Consider the following 20,367-nt stretch of genomic DNA (forward strand, 5'->3'; position numbering starts at 1 on the left):
TTGAGTGCTTACTAGGTGCAGAGCCCTGTACTAAGTGCTTGGGAGAGTACAGGACAGCAGAGTAGGCAGACACGATCCCTGTCCATCAAGGGCTGACAGTCTAGAGGGGGAGACAGACATTCAGATAAAATGATGGATATGTCCATAAGCGCTAATCTGGGGGGAATAGCAAGTGCTTAAGGGGTCCAGATCCACGTTCAAAGGCGATGTAGAATAATAATAATAAAAATGGTATTTGTTAAGCGCTTACTATGTGCCGAGCACTGTACAAAGGAATCGGTTTGTCCCACATGGGGCTCGTAGTCTTAATCCCATTTTACAGAAGAGGTAACTGAGGCCCAGAGAAGTCAACTGACTTACCCGAGGTCCCTCAGCAGACAGATGGCAGAGCCGAGATTAGGACCCAGGTCCTGTGACTCCCGGGCTTTTAAGATAAATGATTGAACGCCTTCCCAAGACTTATATTCTACAGCAAATCACAATTAAATCTAGCAAAGGTGCATTTCACACACAAAAAGTCTTCTTTTTACAAATGGTAGAGCAAACACGCAAGACTGGAGATTAAAATGTGATCTTCCAAACGTCCAGACTAAAACTTTTGCTGCGATACAAATGTGGCACACTGAAATTGGCGATTTAAGTTTCTACATCAGGAAGAAAATATTTTCACTCCGTGGACATTTCTCAAGATGAATCATTTCCTTTATAAAAAAAAACGGATTGGCTAACACCTCAAAACAGAACAGGTCAACTACTGAACAGAACAGTTAAACCATCGGCTCTAAAAATATCCTTTTCAAATCATTTCCACCCCACCCAAACCCTTCCCTTTAAACTAACATGTGTACTTTGATTGTCTACTAATTTCGTGATTAGAGAGTCTTTTCTGCCAGCTTCATACAGGAAGTCAATACACGTGAACAGTTGCATGAGAGAGAGGTACTGCAGAGTTGAAGATGATTGTAACTTGATTTGGTTTCACCACCGGCAGCACCTATGTCTGATTTATTCAACTTTACTTTCTAATAAAAAGGGATTCCAAACTATTTTGCTGGAAATTTGGACTATTTTCTCTTAGGAACAAGTCCAAATTACCAAAATGTACTCATATTTTGTGCCATCCTTTTAGATGAAAGGAATCACTTTGCTAGACTAAGGCAAATGCCTATCTTCAACGTTTACCTCTTCACCTTGGCACATGACCCTAATATTCACTTTTCAAAACACCCCGAGCTATCACAGTTGTACAGTGTGACACTTTGAACTTCCTTAGGAGCTCTGCTTTCTCTCAAACCTTACAAAAGTCCTGATTTACTACATGCGAAGCTTTTCCTTCAGATTCCACCAAATTCAAGATCTTTAAAAGCTCCCTGGAAGCTCCCGAAACCTAAATCTGAATCCCCCAATCAAGAAAAAAACACAGAGTTCTAGTATCTATACCCTACAAACCCATCTGAAAGAGGCTTCTTCTGTTGTTCTCCAGAATGTGAAGCATTGTGATTGGAATCCACTATTCCCAATTTCTGGCTCCAGGTACGGCCTTGTTAGTGTAATCGTAGGTGAATTTAAGAGAGTGCAATGCGCAGTTCTAACACTAAAGATTCAGTCTTATTCTTGTTCCTTTTAAGCCCCAATTTTGTACAGATCGATCGCATTTGTTGAAGGCCTACTGTGTGCAGAGCACTGTATTAACAGAGTTGGTAGACACGTTCCCTGCTCACAAGCAGGGCACTAAGCACTTAATTCAGTTCTCTGCACATCGTAAACGCTCAATAAATATTTCGGATTGAATGAATCTCCTCTCTGATCGGCAGGAAAAAGAATACAGTTCTCTCCACAGCCTCTAGGAATAAATACTTCTCCATCAAGTTGCGACAAATCAATCCTCTTTACAGGTATCCCCTTAGGACGGTGGGGGTCAAGAATAGATACCAAACTTTCTTCTAACTCTAGGCCTCTTGCTACACAATACTTGACAATATAGTATATTGAAACACTCTAAGACCTTGTTATTTTGAAGTCTCTCAGAGCGGTGGAGATATATTCCGACAAATGTTTTTCCATTAGGGCTACTCTGATCCAGGCTCTGCCCTGAAAAGAAGAAATAACAGTAAATACGTTAATGATGAACAATGAAACACTCTGCCCGTTGTAACTTTTAAAAGCCAACAGATTGATTTTTAAAACTTTTTATAGTATTTAAGTAATTACTATTTGTTCAGCACTGTTCTAAGCACAGGGATAGATACAAGCAAATCAGGTTGGACGCAGTTCACGTCTCACGTGGGACTCAGGGTCTTAAATCCCATATTACAGATGTTACAGATGTGGTGATTGAGCTACAGAGGTTTTTTTTATGGAATTTGTTAAGCGCTTACTATGTATAAGACACTGTACCAAACACTGGGTTAGATACAAGCAAATCCGTTTGGACAGAGTCCATGTCCCACATGGGGCTCACAGTCTTACTCCCCACCTTATAGATGAGGTAACTGAGGCCCAGAGAAGAGAAGTGACTTGCCCAAGGTCACATGGCAGGCAGGTGGTAGAGCCGGGATTAGAGCCCAGGTCCTCCGGCTTGCAGGCCTGTGCTTTATTTTCTAAACTACGCTGCTTCTGACTAGGGTTTTTTTGTTTTATGGTATGTGTTAAGCGCTTACTATGTGCCAGGCCTTGACTGAATTGCGGCCCTCTCGGTCCTGAAAAAACCCCTTTCTCTTCGGCATTCGACAGCCAAACCTTCCACTCCTTCATTCGTTCAATCATATTTATTGAGCGCTTACTATGTGCAGAGCACCGTACTTGGAAAGTACAATTTGGCAATGGAGAGAGACAAACCCTGTCCACGCCGGGCTCACCCGGGCTTCCGGCTTGTGGGTGGAAGGCTTGGTCAGCTTAGTTAGGCTAGATCAAATTGTGTAAGGGGACCAATTGGAACCGTGGAAGTTCTGTTCACAAACTTGCTATAATAATAATAATAATAATAATAATGATGGCATTTGTTTAGTGCTAATTATGTGTCAACCTGGGATAGATACAAGCTAATCAGGGTGGACACAGTCCCTATCCCACATGGGGTTCACAGTCTTAATCCCCTTTCTACAGATGAGGTGACTGAGGCCCAGAGAATCGAAGTGATTTGCCCAAGGTCACAGAGCAGACGAGAGGCAGAGCCGGGATTAGAATCCAGGTCTTTCTGACGCTCAGGCCCGTGTTCTATCCACTGGGTCCATGCGGCATCACATACTGATGGAAGGGGGAAAGTAGGGGGTTTAGAACTGGAAATGGGAGCAGATAGAAGCAGCTTTAAAAAGATTTCTAATGAACTCCATCCAACAAATTAAAATACCACATCAATATGCCTAGCTTTTAAGGAAATGCACTTTGGAGTCACTATAATAATGGTGATATCTCTGAACAACAGGCAAGTTTTTTCATTCTGCTTCAAAGAAGAAACACAGTGGCTGACTCATAGCCTTTGCCCACTTAGGAATCCACGTTAAGCAACACACTGCGATAGTAAAACCCGGGGAATTTTAAACAATAACAATACACTTTGAAACAAAATGAAGGTTTTGCATTAAAAAACAAATTGCTGATTGATTTATATACTGATGACAGATCGCCTTCAAATAACCGAAACATGAGACGGTTAGAAGTTATAATTTGGCCAAACGTGTTCATCTGAGTGTAGAGTTCGATCGAGGACACTGTAAATTGTTGAAATTGAACACGTTTTTCTTCTTACCTTGGCTCTAGAGGAACTGACATTTTCCATGTTCTCGATGCTGCAGATACAATTATGGGAAACCTTTCGACAGGCCACTCTGATATAATCCCAGAAGCTACGAGGACTTTCGTAGCCAAACCAGGTTACTTGACCTTTAGAAGACAATACCAAAAGACAACAGGAAAAGAGGTAAATGAAAACTAAAAAGGAAAGTGAAAAAACGCCAAGCCTTTCTCTATTAGACGGGCAACATCGTTGACCAGATCAAGAAAGGGTACCCCCGGCCGCCAACCGTGTGACCTTGGGCAAGTCACTTCTCTGTGCCTCAGTTCCCTCATCTGTAAAATGGGGATTCAATACCTGATCGTCCTCCTCAGAGTGTGGTCTCCGTGTATGATGGGGGACTGTTTTAATAATAATAATAATGTTGGTATGTTTATGTGCAGAGCACTGTTCTAAGCGCTAGGGTATACAGGGTAATCAGGTGTCCCACATGAGGCTCACAGTCTTAATTCCCATTTTACAGATGAGGTAACTGAGGCACAGAGAAGTTAAGTGACTTGCCCACAGTCACACAGCTGACAAGTGGCAGAGCCGGAATTCAAACCCATGACCTCTGACTCCCAAGCCCAGGCTCTTTACACTTCGCCACGCTGCTTCTCGTTTTCAACCTGATCATCTTGTAGCTACCCAGTGCTCAGTACAGTGCCCAGAAAATGCCCCAATAATGACTTTTATTATTTGGAACCTGTCCAGTGCCTAGCAAATGACACAATTATTACTTTTGTTATTTAGAATCTGTACTCCAGCAGTCTCAAGGTTTTATCTGAAATGGCCCACTCTGTCCTCGACCCCTCTGTCTCCCCTCTTCCACCCTCTCTTTCCAGAAGAATAGGAAGCAGAGCCAAGGTGGAGGAACTACACGACTCAGTGGATGCCATTCTCATTGTACGTCTCCCCTCCGACCTCTTGCTCATTCTTCTCCTCCTTGGCAGTCCTCTCCCTTTCCATCCGGGAAACCACTGCTCTCCCCATCTCCAGAGCCCTTCTGAGATCACGTCTCCTCCAGGAGGCCTTCCCTGACTCATCTCTCGTCTTCCCACCCCACTTCCCCACATATATCTTTACACTCTTGTGCTCCCCTGTACCTGTAATTTAATTTTCTACCTGTCTCCCTGCCTAAAAATAATAACTGTGGTATTTGTTAAGCGCTTACTATGTGCCAGGCACCCTACTAAGCGTCGGGGTGGATACGAGTCAGAGGACCTGGGTCCTAATCCCGGCCACTTGTCTGCTGCGTGACCTTGGGCAAGTCGCTTAACTACTCCGGGTGGGCCTCAATTCCCACATCTGTAAAATGGGAATTGAAACTGTGAACCCCACGTGGGACAGGACGGTGTCCAACCCGATTTGCTTGGATCCACCCCAGCGTTTAGTACAGTGCCTGGCACCTAGTAAGCACTTAAACTGTTAAATGCCGAGTCGTTTTCGATTCATGGAGACTCTATGGATATACTTTCTCCAGAATGTCCTGTCCCCTGCCATAATCCACAACTTTTCTAACGGTTCTTCCACTATCGTTGTTCTGGTCTCTATCCATCTAGCTGCCGGTCTGCCCCTTCCTCATTTTCCCTGGACTTTTCCTGGCACTAGTCTTCTCCAGAGAATTAGTCCTCCTGATTATGTGTCCAAAATTTGCTAATCCAAATCGAGTCATTTGGCCTTCCAAAGACCACTTTGGTTTAATTTGCTCTAAAATCCATTTGTTTGTTTTTCGGGCAGTCCTTGGGATTTGCTAAAGCCTTCTCTGACACCACAATTCAAAAGAATCGATGTTCTTTCTATCCCGTTGCTCCACAGTCCAGTTTTCGGATCCACACACTGTCACTGGAAACACATACAGTTGACGATTTATATTTTTATGGCAATTGTTACATCAGTACATTTCACGCCTTTTACATTCATTCGTTCAATTGTATTTTTTGAGCCCTTACTATGTGAAAAGCACTGTCCACTAGACCATGCTATTTCTGGGCTTTTGCCTGGTATAACTTAGACTGTGAGCCCCAGGTGTCTACCAAGTCTGTTACAGCGTACGTTCCCAAGCGTTTAGTACAGTGCTTGGCATGCAACTATACACTCCTTAAATATGATTAATTGATTGATTCAGGTAGGACAAGGACTTGTGTCCATCCTGAGTATCTTGGGCTTGGGAGTCAGAGGTGGTGGATTCTACTTCCGGCTCCGCCACTTGTCAGCTGGGTGACTTTGGGCAAGTCACTTAACTTCTCTGCACCTCAGTTACCTCATCTGTAAAATGGAGATTAAGTCTGAACCCCACGTGGGACAACCCGATTACCTTGTATCAACTCCAGTGCTTAGAACGGTGCTTGGCACATAGTAAGCGCTTAACAAATACCATCATCATAACTATTATTATTTGTATCCCAGTGCTCATTAAGTGCTTGGCACGCAGTAACATGTAACATAGTAGCAAATACCCTAATTATTATTATCATTATTATTATTATTAGTTATCAGGTACTTGTTTGGGTGGGTTTGGTTATTGTTGTTCTTGCAAACTACATTGTGTCTGCACTGGGAGAAACAAGGGCTGGGCACGCTTCTATAAATCCCCAAATAAACATGAATTGAAAAGTTAAATGGGCAGATTTATCATCCCCATTGTTTCTAAGATTAAAATAGTGTTTACCGGCACTTCAAAAGATAACCTCATAGGGAGGTAGCGGTTTATCCTTTAAATCAGGAAGGACTTTGAGGTTCAAAGACAGTTTGCGGGAGCGGTGGTGGGTAAGGTGATCCTAGGAAAGCCAAGTTTCAGGGACGGCTGATATTTCTCCTATTTCTCCGTTGCTCCTGGCACCCTTGGCCTACCGCCGGCCCGTCGAGAGCCGCTAACCCCCCCGAGTCGACGGCCCTCTCGTGCTGACAGAACTGGAGACGGCTTCGGCAGCCCGCTTCCCGGAGTCGCTCTAGGAAGCCGAAGTGTGCGGGCCGGAGGAGCCAGGAACGGGGTCCCTCCCGACCCCGCCGCCGGTGAAATGCATCCCGGGACGCTGCTTCAGGCCCGGTCTCAGGGAGAGCCAAGGCATTGGTGCTTTTCTTCCTTTCCTGAGGAGAAGGAGCAAGGCCTAGCGGATAGAGCCCGGGCCTGGCAGTCAGAAGGACCTAATACACTTTCATTCGTTCATTTGATCGTATCTACCTAAGCGCTTACTGTTGGCAGAGCACTGTGCTGAGTGCTTGGGAAATTACCATACGACACTAAAGAGTGACAATCCCTGCCCGCAACGGGCTCACAGTCTGATGGGGGAGACAGACACCGATACAAATAAACAGTCATCAATACAAATAAATAAAATTACAAATAAATAAAATTCCGCTCATCTGCTGTGGAACCGTGGGCAAGTCGCTTCACTTTTCCGGGCCTCAGTTACCTCATCTGGAAAATCAGTCTCCAACCCAAATAGCTTGTATCTGCCCCAGCGCTTAGAACAGCACCTGGCTCACAGTAAGCGCTTAACAAACACCACAATTTGTTATTATTATTATTATTAAGGAGAAAGAGCCAGGCATTGATGACCCTGTTTTGGATTTGTGGTTTTCTGATGATCTTTACTGCCAACCTTCTCACTGTACCTCAATCTCATCCAGCTCGGTGTCCAACTCCGGCCCACATCCTGCTTCTGGCCTGGAACGCCTTCCCTCTTTATGTCCGACAATGACTCTCCCCAACTTCAAAGCCTAATTGAAGGCACATCCCCTCTAAGAGGCCTTCCCTGACTAAGCCTTCCTTTCCTCTTCTCCCACGCCCTTCTGCATCACCCAGATCTGCCCCCTTTATTCATCTCTCCCTCAGTCCCACGGCACTTATGTCCACCCCTGCAATTAATTTATTTATATGAATGTCTTTCTCCCCCTCTACATAGAGCAGGCACTTTTAGCTTGTGTGGGCAGGGAATGTGTCTGCTTATTGCTCTATTGTATTCTCCCTAGCACTTAGTACAGTGTGTCGCCCACAGGGGCGGGAGGGGGGATGAATAAAGGGAGAAAGTCAGAGACACGCAGATGGGAGTGGAAGAAAAGGAAAAGAGGGTTTAGTCGGGAAAGATGTGCCCTCAATAAGGCTTTAAAGCGGGAGAGAGTAATCGTAATTCATACACTCCAAGGTATTTACTGAGCGTTTACTGTGTGCTCACAGTCTCAATCCCCATTTTACAGACAAAGTAACCGAGGCCCAGGGAAATGAAGTGATTTGCCCAAGGTCACACAGCAGACAAGTGACAGAGCCACGATTAGAACCCCTGACCTTCTGACTCTAGGGCCCACGGTTCTATCCACCACGCTAAAAAATAATTGAGGTATTTGTCAATTGCAAGGAAAAAAACATTGGCTCCATTTCCAGGGGACCACTGCTAACTATCAATTTAGTTTTCTAATTCCACAGGGTCCAATAACTTGTCTCTCAGCATCATCTGCCACGCTGTGTTCTGAAATCTCTCGTGATAATTAGCTTGGAGCCACTATGGGTGAGTCAATCCATATCTCCGCAGATGTTTTTCTCTTTGCTGGTATCTATTATTATTAAGGTAAATACAGCAATATCTGTAGACTACCCATTGTGCTTTGGAGGCAAGTGGATTCAGAAGGCCAGTGTAAAATCCCCTCTGGAGAGGGGAGAGATCACAAATCATTTCACAGAGCTTCGAAAAACTAGACTTGTCTAGAATTCCCATGATGGACGTTGAAAACAAATATATCCAACTCTCTTTATGTGGATTCAAGAGTACTGATTAGTAAGTAGCTGCCTTCTCTACCTTTTATTCTATGAACTAAGGCCCCAAATCTCAGGCTTTTTGACTGCTAACTTCTCTCTTCTCAAAGTTCCAGTGTGTGTATACATACCTGATATCGGATTATGTGTACTATCCCGGCACTTGAGACAGAGAAAGCTTTGTAGTAAGCACTTAATAAATACTATTTTAATGTAAACTAATGTATAATATAATGTACAATGCATATGTATATATTAAAATGATATCTTTTAAGGCCTTATCTTTTAAGGACTCTTCTAAGTGCTTAGATAAGACACGGTCCCTGTCTCACTAGAGGGAGAACAAGTATTTAATCCTCATTCTACAGATGAGGAAACTGAGGCGCAGAGAAGTTAAGTAACTTGCTCAAGGACACACAGCAGGTACATGGTGGAGCTGAGATCAGAACTCAGGTCCTCCGGCTCCCAAGTCCTGTGCTCTTTCCACTAGGCTGCGGGGCTTCCTCTATTTTGTCTAAGCGACCCAAACAGGGCTGGCTCCTGAAAATCTGGAGGTAGTATAAAGAGCCTTTGCTTTGAAAAATGGAGAATGAAGATTACCTTTCAGTCGGTGGCTTAAAATCTGCTCCAAAATTGCTGCAAAATTATTGAATTCCGGAGAAGAGTCATCAATAGTCTCAAAACAGGACCGGTCGATCAAAGTCTTGACAGAAAACCTGGCAGAGAATAATGGAAGCATTTTCAGCTTTCATTCGTGGTTTATTCATTCCCCAAATGGACTTTCTGTAAAGGAACATGGTGGGAAGAAGAGAATGATCTGTGCTTTTCAACAAGCTCACCTTTGAAAAATATTAAAGGGCTTTTCATTTTTATGAAGTATTACAGATATACTTTTTCAATAAAGTAATTTAGGCTACTGATAAAACAACATCCCATCACCACCCAAAACCTCCCCAGAGGAATAATCAAGAATGCTCAGCTGCATCCCATAACTGTGAGCAGCGAATGCGTCCATTCTGTTGTTGCACTGCACTCTCCCAAGAGCTTAGTAACAGTGCTCTGCACAAAGTGCTCAGTAAATAGGACTGACCGACAAAAGGAGAACACCAGTGAGCATGGGCTCAACACGCATCATGAGAAATCATGATATTCAGCCCAGTCAAGCCTTCGGGCCTATATGGTCACCAAACTTTAAAAGAGTCAATGTGCAAACACCAGTAAGACAGCATTACTCGACTGTTTCATGAAAACGTAGAATCTGGAAGATGGAAGGGAGGGAGCATGTCTCACTGCTTTGTACAATGCCTGGCACATAGTAAGTTCTTAATAAATACCAAAAACGGGGCGGGAGGAGGTGGCTCACAGTCTTAATCCCCATTTTACAGATGAGGGAACTGAGGCACAGAGAGGTTAAGTATATCCATCCCAGAGCTTAATACTGTGCTTGGCACATGGTAAGGCTTTACAGAAGCCACAATTCTGAACATATCGTTATCCTGCGCTGCTTCCTCTAGCTGTAATTTCTTTTAATGACCGTCTCTTCCCCCAGACCGTAAACTCTTTGTGGGCCCCCATCTCTTGGACTCTCCCAAGCGCTTAGTACAGTGCTCTGCACCTAGAAAGCACTCAGAAAATACCGCTGACTGATCGACTGATCAGATCGGTCACACCTGCCCACGCACAAAAACCATCTCACTTCCAGCTGCGTTAACTCTGAACCCAAAGGAAAGGCATTCTGAAAATCCGCTACTTGTCAGTAATCCTACTTCTCTAGAGTTTTACATTACCCAAAATAATTTTGAGGATCCACACTTAACATTCTTCATACCGGCTGATCTTCCTCAGAACTGCGATCCCAACAAAATTGGGAGACCCCGTACCTAGGAACCCCGTGTCTTTCGCTCTGATCCGATCTTTCGCTCTGGTCTGCTGCTCTCCGTTCACTCCCGTTCTGGTGGGGAAAGGTGAGAAATCACCTGTCCAAACAATCAGTGGTGATTATTGAGCACTTACTGTGCTCAGAGCACTGTACTATGGTTGGGAGAGCACAACACAACATAGCTGGAGGAGCAGAGCAGCCTAGTAGGAAGGGCAAGGGCTTGCCCCTGGATTCTAATCCTGGCCCAGCCACTCATCTGTGTGTCTTTGGGCAAGTCACTTGACTTTGTTCCTCAGTTCCTTCCTCTGTAATATGGGGATTAAGACTCAGAGCCCCACCTGCGACAAGGACTGTGTCCAACCTGATTAATGGGTATCTACTCCAGTGCTTAATACAGTGCCTAGCCCATAGTAAGCGCTTAACAAATACTGTTAAAAAAAATCAGGCAGTCAATCCATATATCAGTGGGGTTACTGAGTGCCTATTACATTATCTCTATTAATGTCTGTCTCCCCCTCTAGACTGTAAGCTAATTGTGGGCAGGAAAGGTCAGAAGAAAGAAATCTGGGCAGGGAATGTCTATTTATTATCTTGTACTCCCCCAAGCGCTTCGTATAGTGCTCTGCCCACAGTGAGCGCTCAGTAAATATGACTGACTGACGAAAATATTTTCCATGCCTCACCAAAATTGCTGGTTGCCTATCAACCTCCGCTCCAAACAAAAACTCCTCACTCTAGGCTTCGAGGCTCTCCATCAACTTGCCCCTTCCTACCTCTCCTCCCTTCTCTCTTTCTACCGCCCACCCCGCACGCTCCGCTCCTCCGCCGCCCGCCTCCTCACCGTCCCTCGGTCTCGCCCATCCCGCCGTCGACCCCTGGGCCGCGTCCTCCCGCGGTCCCGGAACGCCCTCCCTCCTCACCTCCGCCAAACTGATTCTCTTTCCCTCTTCAAAACCCTACTTAAAACTCACCTCCTCCAAGAGGCCTTCCCAGACTGAGCTCCTCTTCTCCCTCTACTCCCTCTGCCACCCCCCTTTACCTCTCCGCAGCTAAACCCTCTTTTTCCCCTTTTCCCTCTGCTCCTCCACCTCTCCCTTCCCATCCCCACAGCACTGTACTCGTCCGCTCAACTGTATATATTTTCGTTACCCTATTTATTTTGTTAATGAATTGTACATCGCCTCGATTCTATTTAGTTGCCATCGGTTTTTACGAGATGTTCTTCCCCTTGACTCTATTTATTGCCATCGTTCTCGTCTGTCCGTCTCCCCCGATTAGACTGTAAGCCCGTCAAACGGCAGGGACCGTCTCTATCTGTTGCTGACTTGTTCATCCCAAGCGCTTAGTACAGTGCTCTGCACATAGTAAGCGCTCAATAAATACTATTGAATGAATGAACCAAAAGCCCACTGCAGAGTCCCTGGTCATGAAGATGCGACTGCCAGGCACTCTCATTTATTCATTTAATCGTATTTATTAAGTGTTTACTGTGTGCAGAGCACTGTACTAAGCGCTTGGGGAAAGTACAACAATAAAATAGTGACATTCCCTGCCATAAGACAACAAGCTCACAATCTAGAGCTACAGTCTGGACTTATCATCCGTCGCTTTGCCTTCACGAGGACCCATACGCCTAATGTTCAATTTCTCGTCCGGGCCGTTCAGATCCAACCTCACTGCGTTTTCTGCCCTCGTCACTTACCTCTCTGTGCCTCAGTTTCCTCATCTGTAAAATGGGGATTAAGACTCTGAGCCCGATGCAGGATAGGGACTGTGTCCAACTTGACGACCCTGTATGACTATGGTATTTAAGTACTTACTATGTGCCAGACACTGTACAAAACACTGAGGTAGATACAAGCCGATCGGGTTGGACACAGTCCCTGTCCCACATGGGACTCACTGTCTCAATCTCCATTTTGAGGCTCAGAGAAGTGGAATGACTTGCCCAAGATCACATAGCTGACAGGTGGCAGAGCCAGGATTAGAACCTATGACCTTCCGACTCCCAGGGCATGCTCTATCCACTATCTACCCCAGTGCTTAGACCAGTGCCTGGCACACGGTAAGCACTTCACAAAAACCATTGAAAAAAAGGCTTCCAAGTCATGAAGGCAGAAAAATTAACAGTGAACTTAGTTAACAAGGCATCAACCTAATATTTCTCGAACAGTTGGTACTTGAAGTATAACAAACCGTACTGAAGAAAAAAATCCTATTAAAAAAATAACTAAATGTCAGTGATCGATCTCCCTATTCACCTAAAACCCCCCAATTTATGGGTGAGCACCAGCTGATCCAATGTCATTATTAAAAGCACCTCCTCATCCTTTAGGCACACTCTGACTAATTAGCCTCGTGTCACTCCCAGTTTTCTAGCTTGTTTTTTTCTCTGTACGAGGTGCTTGGGGAATTATGCAGAAGGAATCGAAGCCGCGCTGATCTCTGCCTTAGGGTGCTTATGCTTCAGAAGGTTGCAGAGGAAAAACGGGGAAGAAAAGACTCAGGAACTTTCTTGGAAGCAATTTAAAACATTATGGTTCAGACCCGCGTCTAAAGCTATAAGGCTCGACAAGCAATCTATTCCCTAGGACAACCAGTGGCATTAATAAATAGGAACACTCCACGTCCTTTCTCCACACAGCCAGGAGATTCTCAGTCCAGGGAATGGGCTCTGCTTGTTGTGGGCAGGGAATGTGCCTGTTTATTGCTCTCTTGTACTCTCCTAAGCGTTTAGCACGGTGCTCGGCACACAGTAAGCACTCATTAAATACCACTGAATGTTTACCAACCTTCCTTTTTGGATCCAGAGGCCAACACGAGGTGGAGGTCTGCAAATTCTGTTGTACTGCACTCTCCCAAGTCCTTAGTACAGTACTCTGCACACAGTAAGAGCTGAATAAATTTGATTAATTGATTATGCAAGGCTTTGTGGGCAGAGCAAAATCAATCAGTGGTATTTACTGGGTGCTTACTGTGTGCAGAGCACTCTCCTAAGCATTAGGGAGAGTACGTCATAACAGAGTTGGGAGACGTGTTCCGTGCCCATGATGAGCGTGCGGTCTCTGGGGGCGAAGTGGACAGTCTAGACTAGTGAATCGGCCTCCTCAGCAGCCTCCCAGCCTCGTCATTCTCCCCTCCGGTCTAACCCATCCACTGCTGCCCAGATCACTGTCCTAAAAACGCCATTCAGCACACATCTCTCATTCATTCACTTCACTGGGCCTCAGTCACCTCATCTGGAAAATAGGGATTGAGACTGTGAGCCCCACGTGGGACCGGGACTGTGTCCAACCCAGTTGGCTGGTAACCACCCCAGCACTTAGTAAAGTGCCTGGCACAGAGTACGCGCTTAATAAATACCATAATTAGTTAATAATCTCTCCTCAAAATTTTCCAACGGGCTACTCGTTTCTCTCCCTATGAACAGATATACCTCACCATTGACTTTGAAGCTCGCTACCAGTCTTCTCCATCTTATATTTCGGGTCTCTTCACCCACGGCTCCCTGACTCATCCTCTTCTCTCCTTCTAAATACCACTTCACTCTCACCACACCATTCACCCTCCTAGACCGCCCTCCCACCCTCAAACCTGCCAGACTTCAGCCCTTCCCAGTTTCAAAGCCCTCATCGTTCATTCGACCGTATTTACTAAGCACTTACTGTGTGCAGAGCACTCTACTAAGTGCTTGAGAAGCAGCGTGGCTCACTGGAAAGAGCACGGGCTTTGGAGTCAGAGGTCATGGGTTCAAACCCCGGCTCTGCCACTTGCCAGCTGTGTGACTTTGGGCAAGTCACTTAACTTCTCGGTGCCTCAGTTCCCTCATCTGTAAAATGGGGATTAAGACTGTGAGCCCCACGTGGGACAACCTGATTCCCCTGTGTCTACCCCAGCGCTTAGAACAGTGCTCGGCACATAGTAAGCGCTTAACAAATACCAACATTATTATTATTATTACGATACAACACTGAAGAGTGACAATCCCCGCTCCACAACAAGCTCACAGTCCTCAAATATCTCCTCCAAGAAATCTTCCCCAATTAATTCCCAACCCTTCAAGTTGCACCAGCCCAACGACCACTCTGTTAGAATTACTCCCAAGTACTCACGTATGTATATTCATTTATTTATTCATCTATTTCAGTTTCCATTCTCTTGTTACTGTAACATGTATCCCTCTTCTACCTCCTATACCAAGTATCTGAAAATAATTCACGTCAGTTTGTCTTGCCCGCTAGATTGTAAACTCCTAGAGGGCAGTGACTGTATTTGGCTTCCTCTGGACTCTTCCTAAGAACTCAGTACCTAATACAATAGATAATCAATAAATACCACTGATTGATTGATTGGGAAAGGGTGAGAGAAGAGGAGGTATGAGAAAAGGTGCGATAGGGAGGGAGTTGCAATCTGGCGTAGTGAAAAGAGCCCTGGATCGGGAATCGGCGGATCTGGGTTCTAATTAGAGAAGCAGCGTGGCTTAGTGGCAAGAGCCCGGGCTTGGGAGTCAGAGGGCGTGGGTTCTAATCCCAGCTCTGCCACTTATCAGCTGTGTGACTTTGGGCAAGACACTTGACTTCTCTGTGCCTCAGTTCCCTCATCTGTCCAATGGGAATGAAGACTGTGAGCCCCACGTGGGACAACCCAATGACCCTGTATCTACCCCAGCGCTTAGAACAGTGCTTGGCACATAGTAAGCGCTTAACAAATACCATCATCATCATTATTATTATTATTAATAATCCTGGTTCTGGCCGGCTGTGTGACCTTGGGCAAAACGGAGATAAACGCCTCTTCTCCCTCCTACTTCGACTGTGATCCCCATGGAGGACAGGGACTCTATCCGACCTGATTAACTTGTACCTACCCCACCGCTTAGGACAGTGCTTGGCACTCTCTGAGCACTTAAGAACTATTTTTTAAAAAGAGGAGAAAGCGGGGGAAGAGAGGGGACAGAAGAGGAAGAGAAGGTGGGGAAGCAGAGGAAGGGAGGAAAGTACTATCCCGCTACCTCTGGTGCCTTCTTCTCTTCTCCGCCTCTCCCCCCATGCAGCTATGGCCAAGCAGCAGAGACCCTCGTGTTATTCAGCCAATCGTATTTATTGAGCCCTTACTGGGTGCAGAGCACTGTACTAAGCGACTGGGAGAGGGCAAACAGAATAATAGAGCAGGCACATTCCCTGCCCGCCGGGAGCTTACAAATCTAGAGAGGAGGCTGTAGCCGGGTCAGACCAAGTGAGCAGGAGCTAGGCCCGCCCGCTCGCTCTGCCAGCAGCAGGGCCGGGAAACCCCCGGGTCTTGCCAGCAAAGGGGTTCCGGAGGCGAGACGCCCGCCTTGTCTGCGAGGGTTCCCAAAAGCTCCCCTCACACCAGAGAAGCAGTGCTGTCTAATGGATGGACGGAGCCCGGGCCTGGGAGTCAGAAGGACCTGGGTTCTTATCCCGGCTCTGCCACTTGTCTGCTGCGTGACCTTGGACAAGTCCCTCACTTCTCTGGGCTTTGGTTCCCTCATCTGGAAAACGGGTTTTGAGACTGGGAACTCCACGTGGGACAGGGGCTGTGTCCAATCCGATTTGGTTGTATCGACACCAGCGCTTAGTACAGGGGCTGGCACACAGTAAGCACTTAAATACCACAATTATTATCATCACTATTAACGCCTGCCTCACCCTCTAGACTGCACACACCTTGTGCCATGGAAAGGATCGACCAACTCTGTTGTATTGCCCCCTCTCAAGTGCTTAGTATCCAGCCCACAGTAAGCGCTCTATAAATACCATAGATTGACTGATCAGGTATGTTCCCCATCTGTGGTTCCTGCGTAATCTACTGTGGGTGGTGGGGAGGAGACCCTGGAGATTTTGGTCGGGGGAGGGGACGGGTGTTCCCTCAGCTGCCGCTGACCAGTGACATCGGACGCTCTGCACAGAGTAAGCGCTCAATAAATACGACGGAATGTATGAATACGCTGCGTGATGTGATGACATTCCGTGCTGCGCGGGGGCCTCACAGAACCCATCAGCCCTGGGCCCTGCCTGCAGTTCATCCTGCCCTGTTCTCTCCCTCTATCCAGTTCTGTCCGCGGAGCTGTCACGGTTGCTCTCTTGCCCAGCCTCCTGGTTCACTGATTCATCGTATTTACTGAGCCCTTTAGTGGGCGCAGAGCACTGTACTAAGCCCTTGGGAGAGGCCAAGATAACAATAAACAGACGCACTCCCGGCCCGCAGCGAGCTTACAGTCTAGAGGACGAGCGTGGCGGCTCCCTCTGTGACTTGTTCGCTCTCATCCTACCTCGTGCTTACGCTTTCTCACTTTCTCACAGTCTTTTTCTGTATCTTGGGGTTTCTCTGTCGCTCTGGGTTTCTGTTACTCTAGCTCATTCTCCGTCCCAGTCACTCTACCGCTGTCTCCGTCTTAAGATCACTTCTCACCGTTCCGCCGTCCTTTCACGGCCGCCGTCTCCGTTGGCCGTCTCGGGGGTCGCTCTGACGTCTGCTCTCAGTCGCTCAATCACGTTCTCCTTCAGTCACTCGCTCGGCTTCACAGTTGCCCTCCCTTGCGGTCACACTGTGGCTCCTTCCTCCAGGCGTCCGGTCTCCCCTAGCCTATCGCTTTCTCGTGGCCACCCTGTCTCCTTTGACCTGTCCCTTCTCCACAGTTCATTCAATCGTATTTCCTGAGCACTCACTGTGTGCAGAGCACCGTACTAAGCGCTTGGAAAGTACCATTCGGCAACAGGTAGAAAGTTATGTGCCCTCTATTTCTGAACACAAAACCTCACGCTTAAATGTATTATTTAAACGAATGCTTTTTGATAGTGAAAAGAAATTCACTGTACCTCTGGGGCCAATACCTGAGGAAATGACCATTTTTGAGGCGTCAGAACTGTGCGCCCCACTTCCGGTGATGATGATGAATTCTTGAGACAAAAATCCTAGTCTTTGAGTTTTTGTATAATTGAAAATCATATTTACCGCTTACCTCCCTATTAAAATATTTAATTTTTATTTATATTGGCTACTAAGTGGTCATGTTTTTGTCTGTCTCCCCCGATTAGACTGTAAGCCCGTCAATGGGCAGGGATTGTCTCTATCTGTTGCCGAATTGTACATTCCAAGTGCTTAGTACACTCCTCACTCTAGGCTTCAAGGCTCTCCATCACCTTGCCCCTTCCTACCTCTCCTCCCTTCTCTCTTTCTACCGCCCGCCCCGCACGCTCCGCTCCTCCGCCGCCCACCTCCTCACCGTCCCTCGGTCTCGCCCATCCCGCCGTCGACCCCTGGGCCGCGTCCTCCCGAGGTCCTGGAACGCCCTCCCTCCTCCCCTCCGCCAAACTGATTCTCTTTCCCTCTTCAAAACCCTACTTAAAACTCACCTCCTCCAAGAGGCCTTCCCAGACTGAGCTCCTCTTCTCCTTCTACTCCCTCTACCACCCCCCCCTTCACCTCTCCGCAGCTAAACCCTCTTTTCCCCCTTTCCCTCTGCTCCTCCCCCTCTCCCTTCCCCTCCCCTCAGCACTGTACTCGTCCACTCAACTGTATATATTTCCGTTACCCTATTTATTTTGTTAATGAATTGTACATCGCCTCGATTCTATTTAGTTGCCATTGTTTTTACGAGATGTTCTTCCCCTTGACTCTATTTATTGCCATTGTTCTCGTCTGTCCGTCTCCCCCGATTAGACTGTAAGCCCATCAAATGGCAGGGACCGTCTCTATCTGTTGCCGACTTGTTCATTCCAAGCGCTTAGTACAGTGCTCTGCACATAGTAAGCGCTCAATAAATACTTTTGAATGAATGAAAGATAGAGACAAATCCCTACTCAACAACGGGCTGACAATTGCCCCGTTTCTCTCCTTGGCCACCCTGTCCCCCCACTTGGCCTGTCCCTTTTCCAGTCACCCTGTCCCCTCTGGCCTGTCCCTTTCCATGGCTGCCCTGACCCCTCTTGGCCTGTCCCTTTCTGTGGCCTATCCCTGTCCCCGTTGGCGCGGCCCTTTCCGTGGCCTTTCCCTGTCCCCTTTGGCCTGTCCCTTTCCGTGGCCTATCCCTTTCCCCCTTGACTCGGCCCTTTCTGTGGCCTATCCCTGTCCCCCTTGGCCTTTCCCTTTCCGTGGCCTTTCCCTGTCCGCCTTGGCCCGTCCCTTTCCGTGGCCACCCTGGTCTGCCCCCTTGGCCTGTCCCTCCTTAGCTTGTCATTTCTCTAGAGTCCCCCCGTCCCCCTTGGCCGTCCCTTTCTGTGGCCACCCTGTCGCCGTCGTCCCCGCCGCCCCCGTGGCCTGTCCTTTTCTGTGGCCTGCCCCCGTCCCCCTTGGCCTGTCCTTTTCCGTGGCCGTCCATCCGTGCCGCCCCCCACCCTTGGCCTCCCCTCCCCCGTGTCCTGCCTCTGGACTCTAAGCTCGTCGTGGGTCTGCTAATTTTGTGGTATTGTACTCTCCTGAGCGCTTAGGAAAGTGTTCTGCCCAAAGTCGCCGCTCGACAGTAGGAGCGGCTGCGTGGCTTAGCGGCTTTGGGAGTCAGAGGTCGTGGGTTCGAATCCCACCTCCTTCCCTTGTCAGCTGGGGGGCTTGGGGAAGTCACGGCTCTGGGCCTCATCTGTCAAAGGGGGATGAGGACTGAGAGCCCCACGTGATGACCTTGGATCTCCCCCCCGCGCTTAGAACAGTGCTTGACACAGAGTCGTACCAACATTATTATTATTATCCATCAATAGGACCGATCGATGGTCCCTGTCCGCCCTCCCCCGCCCCCGTGGCTGACAGGAGTGGGGGTGGGGCGCCGGGCGTCTCGCGCCGTCACGGTCGCGCGCCCCCTCCTCCGCGCGGCCCAGGCCACGTGCACACCGCCCCCCCCACCCCCCCCGCTCGGTCCTCCTCCTTGCGCGCATGCGCTCTTCGGCCGGTCACTGGTCGCTGTCGCGCACCGCCCCCCCCCCAGCTTCCCCGTGCGCGCATGCGCGCCCGGCCGGCGCTCGCTCGCTCGCCCCCCCTCCCCTCCCAGCCGGCGCCTGCGCGCTCCCGCCGTCCGGACCCGGTCCGCGCCCCCTCCCCCGGGGAGCGGCGGGGGGCTCGGGGCCGCGCTACCTGCAGACGGTGATGAGGTTCCTCCTCTCCACGGCGGCATTGCGCGCCGCCAGGCTCTTCTTCGCGCCGCGGCCGCCGCGAGGCCCGTCCGGCGAAGCCATGGCCGCCGCCGCGGCCCGCCCTTCCGTCTCCCTCCCCCTCCCCGGCCGGCCGCGAGGCGCGAGCTGCGGCTGCCCCACCCCCCCCGCCTCGGAGCCGGCTCGCGCGGGGCTCGTGCGGGGCTCTAGCGCGCGCGCGCGGGGCCGAGCCAATGGCGCGAGGCGGGGGGGGGGCGGGGCCGGGGGCCGCGCTCGCGCCCGCCGCCGTGCTCGCGCCCCGAGCTGTCAAACGGGCTCCTCGCTCCGGTCGGCGGCGCGCCCCCTCTTCTTCATTCATTCATTCGTTCATTCATTCATTCAATCAATCGGATCGATGGAGCGCTGGACCAAGCCCTTGGAATGGACACTTGGGCCACAGAGAGAGACCATCGCCGCCCCACCACGGGCTCAAAGGGGGAGCCGGACGGCAGAGCAAAAGAGAACAAAACAAAAGGGTTCAGTGGAAGGAGCAAGGGCTTGGGAGTCAGAGGTCCTGGGTTCGAATCCCGGCTCTGCCACTCGTCAGCTGGGTGACTGTGGGCAAGTCACTGCACTTCTCTGGGCCTCAGTTCCCTCCTCTGTAGAATGGGGGTGAAGACTGGGAGCCCCACGTGATGACCCTGTATCTCCCCCAGCGCTTGGAACAGTGCTCTGCACATAGTAAGCGCTTAACAAATACCCACATTATTATGACTCAGTGGAAAGAGCACGGGCTTTGGAGTCAGAGGTCGTGGGTTCGAATCCCGGCTCTGCCCCATGTCAGCTGGGTGACTGTGGGCAAGTCACTTCACTTCTCTGTGCC

At 48.6% G+C, this 20,367-nt stretch overlaps 1 protein-coding gene across 5 annotated transcripts in view; it reads right to left on the minus strand.

Annotated features, from left to right (window-relative positions):
• The window catches only part of RUNDC3B (RUN domain containing 3B), a 45,309-nt gene extending 25,695 nt beyond the window's left edge, over positions 1 to 19,614 (minus strand). For all 5 annotated transcript variants that reach the window (XR_003763691.2, XR_003763690.2, XM_029077249.2 and 2 more), the window contains exons 1-4: positions 19,489 to 19,614; positions 9,126 to 9,241; positions 3,749 to 3,882; positions 2,006 to 2,091 (exon numbers count right to left, since the gene is read on the minus strand). Coding sequence is in view for 3 of the 5 variants with exons in the window: in XM_029077249.2 (XP_028933082.1) it covers positions 2,006 to 2,091; positions 3,749 to 3,882; positions 9,126 to 9,241; positions 19,489 to 19,589 (437 nt within the window). In the remaining 2 variants the exon portion in view is untranslated. The remainder of the gene's footprint in view (positions 1 to 2,005; positions 2,092 to 3,748; positions 3,883 to 9,125; positions 9,242 to 19,488) is intronic.
• Positions 19,615 to 20,367: the final 753 nt, after the last annotated feature.

The sequence above is a fragment of the Ornithorhynchus anatinus genome, chromosome 13 (assembly GCF_004115215.2).
Source record: "Ornithorhynchus anatinus isolate Pmale09 chromosome 13, mOrnAna1.pri.v4, whole genome shotgun sequence".
NCBI classification, from domain to species: Eukaryota; Metazoa; Chordata; class Mammalia; order Monotremata; family Ornithorhynchidae; genus Ornithorhynchus; species Ornithorhynchus anatinus.